Here is a 10450-nt window from a genome sequence, read left to right as displayed (position 1 = left end):
GTGGCTGTTCTTGAATGGCCCAGCCAGAGCCCTGACTTAAACCCAATTGAGCATCTCTGGAGAGACCTGAAAATGGCTGTCCACCAACGTTTACCATCCAACCTGACAGAACTGGAGAGGATCTGCAAGGAGGAATGGCAGAGGATACCCAAATCCAGATGTGAAAAACTTGTTGCATCTTTCCCAAAACGACTCATGGCTGTATTAGATCAAAAGGGTGCTTCTATTAAATACTGAGCAAAGGGTCTGAATACTTATGACCATGTGATATTTCAGTTTTTCTTTTTTAATACATTTGCAAAAATTTCTACATTTCTGTTTTTTTCTGTCAAGATGGGGTGCTGAGTGTACATTACTGAGAAATAAAATGAACTTTTTTGATTTTTGGAAAATGGCTGCAATGAAACAAAGAGTGGAAAATTTAAAGGGGTCTGAATACTTTCCGTACCCACTGTATTTTCGGAGTTGAGGAGCTCCGCAAGTGGCTGCAGGGGATGCCTGTGCCAACCTGCGGGAGGAGTGTGTGAGGCCGGCTAGCCGCCCACTCACAGAGCCCTCTGCTCCCGCCGTCACACAGACCGCTGCAACAACAACGGCAGAGGAAAACACAGCTGGAAGGTTTTCATACCGTTTATCTGTCTTTACATTCTGAGAAATTGAAAGGTTTTAACTTAAAAAAGAGAAAGCTGTGTGGATTGCTGGTGTGTGTGTCGCATTGAACATTACGTCGCGGTAGTTGTGTGTGGCGTCGCTATGATGACAAGCTATGTACTATCTCTGGGTACTAGCCTTTAGAGTCGAGTCTATCGATTTGCGCTATGGTAGCATAGATCGTCAGAACACCGGCAACAGTTCAACGTTTAGTCCTAAAAGACGATGCAACTCCGACCTGGGCCTGGAAATTCACAATCACAACCTGTAAGTATGCTTTATTGGTTGTGAATTATATTTAAAATAAACATGGCAATGTAACTTCACGGACTGTTTAAGTGCGGAGTTATTGTAAACGTTGGCTAACACAGCTAAAGTTATAGCTATAATGTTAATGTTACACCTGATGTGAATGCTACTGTGCAAACGTTCAAATTGTTTGGCCAATTTTTATGTAAAATTGTGTTATTATTATTATTCATATTTTATTATATGAAATATGGTGATTTTTGTAGTGGTTTATGGTAAGATGTGGAACAATGATGTTGTGTGGTTGTGGACTTGAGAAACTTATACCATCTGCTAGGTTATGGTCGCAGTCTGAAGCGGCTTTGATTTGGATCATACTACCTTGTGTCTTACGACCCGCCCTTCTCTGCTACTGATTGGCTAGTAGTCCTTACCTGGGAACTGCGCATGTGCATCTCCCAACAAAGATTTTGTACAAGTAAGATGCATCACAAGAGCGGAGCGTACAACACATAGGGTGAAAAGAGGAGCTGCAGCAATGTGCAGTATGAGAAAAATATGGTGTTTTTTGAAAATTAAACCATGTAAACCTGTTCTGAAGAGACTGAAGAGATTATTATTAGGGCCCGAGCACGAACCGTATGAGGTCCCTATTGAAACTGTAAGGATGTTTAAATTTTTTTTTATTTTTTCTGCAAAGCTCAATTTTGGGGGCTTAAACATATTCGAAAACTCACCAAACTTTGCACACGTCAGAACTGGTGAAAAATTTCGTATTTAGTGGGTTTCGCGCATGGGCGTGGCAAAATGGCTCGCTAGCGCCCCCTACAAAATTGGAAAAAATTTGCCCCTCGGTCGCGTTCAACCTACATGCACGAAATTTTCTGGGGACATGTATCATATGACACACAAAAAAGCCTCAAGAACCCATACCCTAAACTCAACAGGAAGTTGGCCATTTTGGTTTTTATGGTCATTTTTGGATGATTTACACATTCCGTACTTTAATGAACTCCTCCTAGGCATTTAGTCGGATCGACGTCAAATTTCAAAGGCATTGACGATGAAAAGTTGTGCTATTTGCGAGTTTTCGTCAATGGCCGTGTCTGTGGCGTCGATGATTCGCCATGAAACAGGAAGTTGTTGTAACTTCAGTGTATATGCTCACATCTGCACAAAACTGTATGTGCTTGATATCTGTCCCGCCCCAAACACATCTATACGTCAATATTCATTTCTATTCATAGCGCCAAGTGCTATGTAGCGCCTCAAAGGGGACACAGGAAGTGACGTATAACGCCTTCATGCAGCGTCCGAATCGCGTAGGAAATTCACAGCCGCACCGGCGGAGCTCCAGAATATGCAACCCGGCCGCCTCACGCCCCGACACGCTACACGTGCGAGGGCCCGCCCAACGCTGCTTGCAGCTTTAATTTTACATTTGTGATGTGTAAAATATCCACAAAAATACAGAGTGACTTCTACACACAAAACAGTTTTTGCTCATTTGCGGATCATTTCCTGTCAATTTGCAGGTCACGTTACATTTGTGACTTCCTTATTATTCATTTGTGGAATTTTTTCCACTCTGTACCACAGAGATCTGTAAAGAGAGACCTGTAAACATAAGAGCAGTTTATTATCTACACCAACAGGTGGCAGTAGCGACATTGCCTCCTATGAGTTGTAAGAATATCCATTGCAGTACCCAGGCTCATCTGTAGGAGACAACAACTTCTGCTTCTGCTGGACCACCGGACTCTCATCAGTCTAAATTTTTCTGTAAAAGTGTATATACTTTACTCTATATAGTTTACCATAACTTAACGGCTGATTCTTTGGCAGGCGGAGAGTTGCATGGCGGAGTCATTGAGCCGTCTGGATGCCCAGGTCGTCACCTGGAGGCAGAGGAGGGATTCTACATGCCTGAACCGGACCGTGCCTCCCTGCATGACAGTGAGGGTCTGTTAAATGTATACAGCTCACAGTCTGAACAGCGAGTAGTCTATGTTGTCTAAAACAGAGATAACATCAATGTAAAAACATAGATGCTTCTTTTCTTGCTTTATTTATTATAGGTATGCTTAATTATTATTAAACAAATACTAACTAATTGGATTCATCAGGACTGTGTGGGTGCGGTTTAATTACACTTGATTGACAGCGTCTTGGCAACATAAGAAACAAACTGCCATATGCTAAATCTTTTTTTATGCACGAAAGTATGTGACATCACGTTTTTCCAACTGAGCCACACCCACTTAAAACCAGTGAAAAAACACCGATGTGAAAAAAAAAAAACTGTTGAAAAAAGAATATTTTTATTCAGTGCCCACGACTTGCGACTTGGACAAAAATTCCATCAAAAGACCAAAATCAATAATACTTTAGTCTATCACTCAATACTTTCCCTCTTGAATATGTAAATCTTTAAAAACAACTCATCTTTAAGCAAACATCACTCAAACAGAAGGACATGCATAAAGTGCATTTATTGGGGACTATCTTCAGCTGTGGATGAATCCATATTTGGAGTAGCAGCAGGGAAGCGTATGTGGAATTGAATCAAAATAAATTACAGTGTGGACAAGGAACATGTCACCCAGTGCCAACAGTGTGGCTCATTGATGGTTTTTTAATAGTTCAATTGAGTAAACTTGTAATAAACACCACCGTAGGAGACTGGTGTGCGTGTTTTCCCAGGCAGTTACTCAGATTTATACATATTTATGTTAAAGAATGAATAAAAGTTTTTAAAAATGTGGCAGCATTTTGAAATAAATAAACAGTATAAAACCATCCATCCGATCAGTTTAAATCACTAAAAACATAAAGATTGTCTTCTGTCTGAATTTTATTCTTTACTTTTAACCGTCTTGTCAGAAAAGTTTTACATATATTCACACCTGGGAGCTCTGAGATACAACCACAACCTGTTGCTGTTGGACATTAAGCATCTTCACTGGAGCAGCTGACATTTGGCTTTCCTCAAAGCTTCTGTTAAACCACAAAAGATGGGAGGCTGATAGAGCGTAGCGTTGATGCAGTCAGTGCAGCTGTGAATTCTTATGTGTGCAGCAGACTTGCTGTTTTATCCTTTTTTTTTACTGATTTTACAGATTTTTAAATACTTTTGCATCATACCAACGATTATGCATGCAAAAAAGCCGCAACCAAACAAAGACAAGAAAATTCACACTTATTACAATAGGTTATCATATCATTAATAAACGTAACTTATGAACAGCTATTTGAAATTTTAAAAACAAATTTACTTTTGGTCTTATTTACATTCCATACAGTTGGAGTGGTCTGATAGTATGAAGATATCCCCCACATGCTCCCTCCTCCTCATCCTACAGGAGAAAATAGGCCAGGATCATTGAAGATTGTTGCAGGAACAGCATGAAGGCTTAATGCAGATAGCCATGCATATGTATTTATATGCATAATGCCACTTAACAAGTTGAAAGCCAAGTGAGATGATATGCAAATCACTAAACAGCAGTAACTGATTTAATGGTGGGTGTGCTGATCAGTTTGATCACACCTCAAACTGCTGTAATATTTCACAAGAAGCACTGAGCAGTAATGAGGACGCAGTGTTTCCTCACTCTCTTATCTTAAGTGTTTCCTCACCTTCTTATCTCTCTTCTCCTTCAGGCTCAGGAGGTCACTCGGCCCAGATTACCTCGTATTCAGACAGCGGCTACCAGGACAGCAGTGTTAGTTATTACAGCAACCAGAACGTTGTGCGTTCGGAGCCCCGAGCCTCGATATCGAGAAGCCCAAGAGCTGAGGGTCAAGCCTCTGGGCAGGTAGGCCTGATCTCCACTGGGTTACCGTTACCGTTTATTATTATGGATTTGTTATTATGCAAGAGCAGACACATGAAAAGTTACATAATATAAATGTTTATATTATGATAAGTTTGAAAACTGGACCAAAAAGTGCGTGAACTCATGAGAAAATTCTTGACCTTAGCTCACAGTCCATTTAGTAGCTGTTCTGAAGCTTTTCATCATATCGCATGATCTTTATCAGCAGATGGAGTTGTCTTGACCGCCTAGCACATAGTATTACCTCCATTGTGTGGGAGCCATTCCGGGATGCCATCAGAGTTTAGGTTAATGTTAGCAGTTCTGTCCTGTTCTTCACTTGATTTGGAAAAGTTTAAACTCCAGCAACCTTGACCCAGTTAGCGTTTTGTTTGCCTAACGCATCGGTGTGGGTGGTGATGGAGCAGAAGCAGAAGACACATGCCTTTCAACTCCCCACTGTGACACATCCACCAATGTATACCTGAGCAAGACACTTAACCCCTAGTTGCTCCAGAGATGTGCGACCTCTGACAGATACAGAAATGTAATGTAATGGTTAGTCCTCAAAGCCTTTTCTCTTAACAGTGAAAACATACTGAAATCCTGAAAATATGAACAAGAATAAGCAGCCAAACGGGTTTATGTTGAATGAAATAACTGATCTTACATATTTTCATGTCATTCTAATAATAGTATAATACTGGAAGTAAGTAGCTCTACACTGAAATACAATGCTGTTTCTTTATTTCCATACATGGATCGGATCTGGTGGATTCTGACTTTTTACCCGGCTTTAGCACAGTATCACATATGTAGTTAAAGACACATTTATGAGATTGTTGATTGTCAAATGAGTCAACTAGAAACATTATAAATTTAGCTGAAGCCATAGTTTTCAAACAACTTGTTGAGCCGGTGTTGCCAACTTAGTGACTTTGTCGCTATATTTAGCAACTTTTCAGACCCCTCTAGTGACTAGCAGCAAATCTAGCGACTTTTTCTGGAGTTTTTGGAGACTCTGATGTGAAAGCATGTAGCTGCAGTCAGAGCAGGAGATGTTCACCCCAAATGAATCGCGCATGCACAAATATGTGTTGAATTACAAAGTTGTAGTTCGAACTACAAAGTTGTAGTTCGAACTACAAAGTTTTAGTTCAAAACAGATTTAGGGTGTTTTTACTCATTTTTTGACTCTCCCACTACGGTATTCCTCTCTTCCATCTCAATTACATGGACATGGCCAGTTATGCAAATTAGGCGATTACGTCATTTAGCAACTTTTAGGACAGCCAATAGCTACTTTCCTTACTGAGGAGTTGGCAGCACTGCGTTGAGCAAAACAACAGTCGCAGACTAGAAATGTGAAGTCTGCTTTTGTCATTCTTGGTCAGAAATCAAGGACCCATTGTTTCAAAAATTTCTAAGGATTTCAATGGTAATTCTGACACATTTAAAATGTATATATGTGCCCTGCTAGAACAAAAAGTTCGACAGACCGTGCAACAGTAACTAACTGGGTAAGGGTTTAGCAGAAGGTCAATTGTAAATTATGAATTGTAAAATTTTAAGGATTTCTCATCCATACGCGTTTAAAAACTGGATCTCAAAGATTATTCTTGACCTTGGAATACAGTTGAGGAAATAATTTCCTCACAAGGTCAATTTAATAGCTTTCCTGGAGCTTTCAAATAAATGAATTAACTTTGAACTTTCAAGCTAACATGGATGGAAATTTTGTGCTCAGGGAAAAAATTATAATTTGAACATCTTCAATTTGATGACAAGTAGGCAAGCTCCATCGCATAAACATTTTTGAATACTCCAGTACAGCTTTTTAATTGGATCTTGTGGTAAGATTTGTTATTCTGCTTCCCACATGTGACTATTTTTCTGACTGGTGTCTTATAGCTTTTTTTTTTTTTTGCTGTGAATAATGTCTTCATCCCTGGAGTTATGACAGCTAGTTGGTGCTCAATAATTGCTGTCATGAATGATGAAGAACATCAGCTGAACACTTCAACACCCGAGTCTAACCTTAAAATTGTTCAGACTCAAACATTATCAGCTTTTTTCATTGTGGCTAATAATTATATGCTCTTTGCGGTAGAAGCAGGAAGGACAGACAATAGTGAGCCCATTTGAAACTGAAACTTTCCTGATGTATTCCAAGCCAAGCAGCCTCACTGGATAGACTTACATGCCTGGGCTCATAATTTTCCTTTGAGGTGTTTGAGGTTTTGATGGATTAAGGCAGCACAGATCGGCATCCAGTTGGCTGAGTCGATAACTGAGGTACATTTTAAATTCGATAATTAAATAAAATTTAAAAAGTAAATGTTTGTCACCATTAATATGAAATGTCCTGTCAAATATTCCCTGAAACGTAATATGATTACAGGGCTCAGTCTACAGTACAATAAATTTAAACATTTTTTCAAAGGCACACACGTTCAGTTACTTAGAGAAATAATAATGTCCTTCATCAGACGTGATAAAGCATTCTGCTGCCAAGTGTCACATTACCCGTAATTGGCAAGTATATTTGCAAACGAGAGCAGTGCAGTGTGTAGAGTCTTAAATTTCATTTTTCAAATATTTATTCAGAAAATTGATTAATTGTCAACGGCATGCATACTTGACAGTTTTGTTGTTTTGGGCCCGGAGAGCACATGGTGAGAATCAAGCAAATCATCATTTAAAAAGGTCATTGAATGTTGTTTGATAATTAAGCCTTTCATAAATCCACTTCTGACTTATTGCTGACATGTTTTAAGGAAGTAGGAACTTTAACTCTTCTGAAACTATATGTTTCAACTTCTTTTATATAAAAATGTATAAGAATTCCTAAAAACACCTTTTCTCCGTAATATCTTGTTTATTTTCATAGATAATGATAGTAGCTGTACTAAACACACACATATATAGATTTACAGTTAAATAATTTGTATTTCAAAGGTGTATTGTATTCTCTAGATACCTTTTTAACTGTGGTTTTATTTTATTTTTACTGCATAAGAGCAGCCATCCAAGAATTTTAATAGACTTTATACACATGCTGCATTGTGTACATGTATAATTGAATGGTATTTACTCAAGCATGATGACCTGTGAAAATAAAAGGGCATGTTAAAATGCTTAAATAAACACAAATGCCCCATTATCACATTTGTATTATTTATTTTTCTTCCATCTTCTTCACAGGTGTCTGGCCGGATGTTACGGAGGATGGCCTCCCTCCCCTCCAGGAGCCAGTCTCCCGGATGTGGCACTGCTGGCACTGTCTCACCCTCCCGGATCTCCCTGCTAACATCCCAAGGCAGCACCTACGACTCACCCATCCTCTCTGAGCCAAAACCTCTGGCCGCCATATTCCCCGGCACCAGCATGCCGCCCTCCTGCCCTTCGCCAACCTCCCCAACAGAGGGCACACAGGCCCTGAGTGGTGGGGGAGGAGGAGTGGTAGGAGGAGGAGGTGGTCGTCTGGGCTCCACCCTCTCTCTGGTGGAGGGAAAGGGTTTGACGGGGTCACCACTGCGTTCAGGTATGACAGCGGTGCCTCAGCACTACGGCTCCACGCTGCCCAGGCAGAGCCAGCCGCTGGCCTACGGAGCTGATCCATACGGCCTGTACCAGAGGAGCGCACTCCCCCGCCCCGACAGCCTCATAGGTCAGTCTGACATCCACATGCAGAATGTATTATTTGATGACATGACGCTGTGCTGTGTGGTGTGGTAGTGTAATACTACAATCTTACAGAAGTCCACAACACTGGGTCCTACATTCCCAAATAATATGCAAATCTGGTTCCTCTTGCTTCCCCTTGTCATACTCTATACTCTTAACCACCTGTCTGAATAGATGTTTGAGGCCTACATAAGTAACTATTCAATATTTCACAAAAAGCAAAAATTATAGATAATTCCAAAATATTTAATTCTAATTTGTGTGGAACAACTTTTAGCTTCTTTTAACATCTCATGACCTCACAGATTTATCTTGTGACCCACTGAAGGAGTGCCGACCCTCAGGTTGGGAATCACTGCTGTAGAGTTTACAGCAAAAAAAATTTAATAGCACAAATTCAGTTTTTAAAAGTGTTAAAGCTCATTTAATTCTGCAGTGGTTCATGATGAGGTTGGGATGAAACAGAATCCTTATTGGACCCAATCAGAAATTAACACAATATCTGAAATCATTACTTATTATTAATTATTTAATTATTCTAGTTCAGTTATTGTCCCTGAAGAGGATAAAACCTTTACAGCCACATTAAACATCCATGAAAGAATATATAGGCATAAATATCTACATTCCTGTGCGTGCAAGAGAACCTCTGGGATCTTTACATCCTGCGTCTTGACACTCTGTTGTTGTGTAATGACGGCTTGATATTATATTACACACAGACATGGAAGGCTAATGAATGCATATTAAGTGAAAGGTGTAGTCTTTCTTGTTGCCCTTTACTCAGTGCTCCATCTTTTGACTTAGGAAAGTAACGGTTAGAGAGTTTGCGTTAGAGCCAGAGCTCTTTACTGCAGAGTTTCGAGCACCGTTGCTGCAGCAGAAGAGGGTTTGAATGTTTGTAGCCGACCGTCTGTGTGAAATGTTTTCAGAAAACTTTGCCCTTGTAAATAAATGAACAAAGCCATGCTCCGCAACCTCTACACCATTCCCCTTTGTTGATTTAATAACCTTTTCTTTGTCTGGAGAAAGTTGACTGAGCAGCGCTGATTTAATATTGTAGCACACAACCCTTTTACAGCCCAGTTTCCTGTTTCTCTGTGAAGCAGCGAGTCATTAAATAAAGCTGCATGTTGGACAAAATAAATTTCAGGCAAACTGCAAGCTCGGCAGGTGATTTTATCTCCTATCCTGGCTTAGGGATTTCATGGAGTTTTTAGTCAAATTATCTTGCAACACTGGCAGATAATACTGCTGGGTTATGATAACATTTTATTTGATGCATGCCAGTATGAAAAATAAGGAATGTAATCTTTGAGGGGAGAGGATTTCACTTTTACCAGGTAAAACTCAGGAACTCAGACTCAGATCAGTGATTGATCTGCAAGGAAGCAAGAAAAATTAAAGCTGCAAGCAGCGTTGGGCGGGCCCTCGCACTTGTAAGCGCATCCGCGTGTGAGCCGGCCGAGTTGCATATTCTGGAGCTCTGTCGGTGCGGCTGTGAATTTGCTACGCGGTTATGACGCCGCATGAAGGTGTTATATGTCACTTCCTGTGTCCCCTATGTGGAGCTACATAGCACTTGCCGCTATGAATATAAATCGGTATTGGCGTGTAGATGTCTGCGGGGTGGGAGAGTTATCAAGCACGTAAAGTTTGTTTCAGATGTGAGCATGTACACTGAACAATAATGTACCCAAACAATAAAATAAATTCCTTTTATATTTCCCTGCCTTGTTGTTTATGTGTACATACAGAGGAAGAATGTGAGAACAGCACACATTTCATCGTTACTGTGTGTTAGAGCATGGAAGAACAGTGGATACTTTTAATACAGCCCACACCCCTAATACTGTGTAACTATAACAAGTAGAGAACAGAAGAAAAAGATGTTCTTTCTTTACAACTGTCTGCATAGCTTATTCATATTGTATAATGAATGAAAATAAATAGGCCTACTAGGCTCCTCTCTACTTTGACATTTAAGATTAGCTTGTTTGATCCACCTTCATACACATGTGACATTACTGTACAACTTGAGAAAG

General features: G+C 40.1%; 1 protein-coding gene across 3 annotated transcripts in view; it reads left to right on the top strand.

Annotated features, from left to right (window-relative positions):
- Positions 1-10450, top strand: part of LOC123977760 (plakophilin-4-like) — a 58419-nt gene that overhangs the window by 18957 nt on the left and 29012 nt on the right. For 2 of the 3 annotated variants that reach the window (XM_046060725.1, XM_046060716.1), the window contains exons 5-7: positions 2746-2862; positions 4564-4718; positions 7923-8388. In XM_046060725.1, coding sequence (XP_045916681.1) covers positions 2746-2862; positions 4564-4718; positions 7923-8388 — 738 coding nt within the window. The remainder of the gene's footprint in view (positions 1-2745; positions 2863-4563; positions 4719-7922; positions 8389-10450) is intronic. The other variant, XM_046060734.1, reaches the window with a different exon arrangement.

Source organism: Micropterus dolomieu, linkage group LG01 (genome assembly GCF_021292245.1).
Source record: "Micropterus dolomieu isolate WLL.071019.BEF.003 ecotype Adirondacks linkage group LG01, ASM2129224v1, whole genome shotgun sequence".
Classification (NCBI taxonomy): Eukaryota; Metazoa; Chordata; class Actinopteri; order Centrarchiformes; family Centrarchidae; genus Micropterus; species Micropterus dolomieu.
The sequence above is the reverse complement of the archived record's forward strand: the minus strand, read 5'-3'. Positions and strand labels throughout refer to the sequence as shown.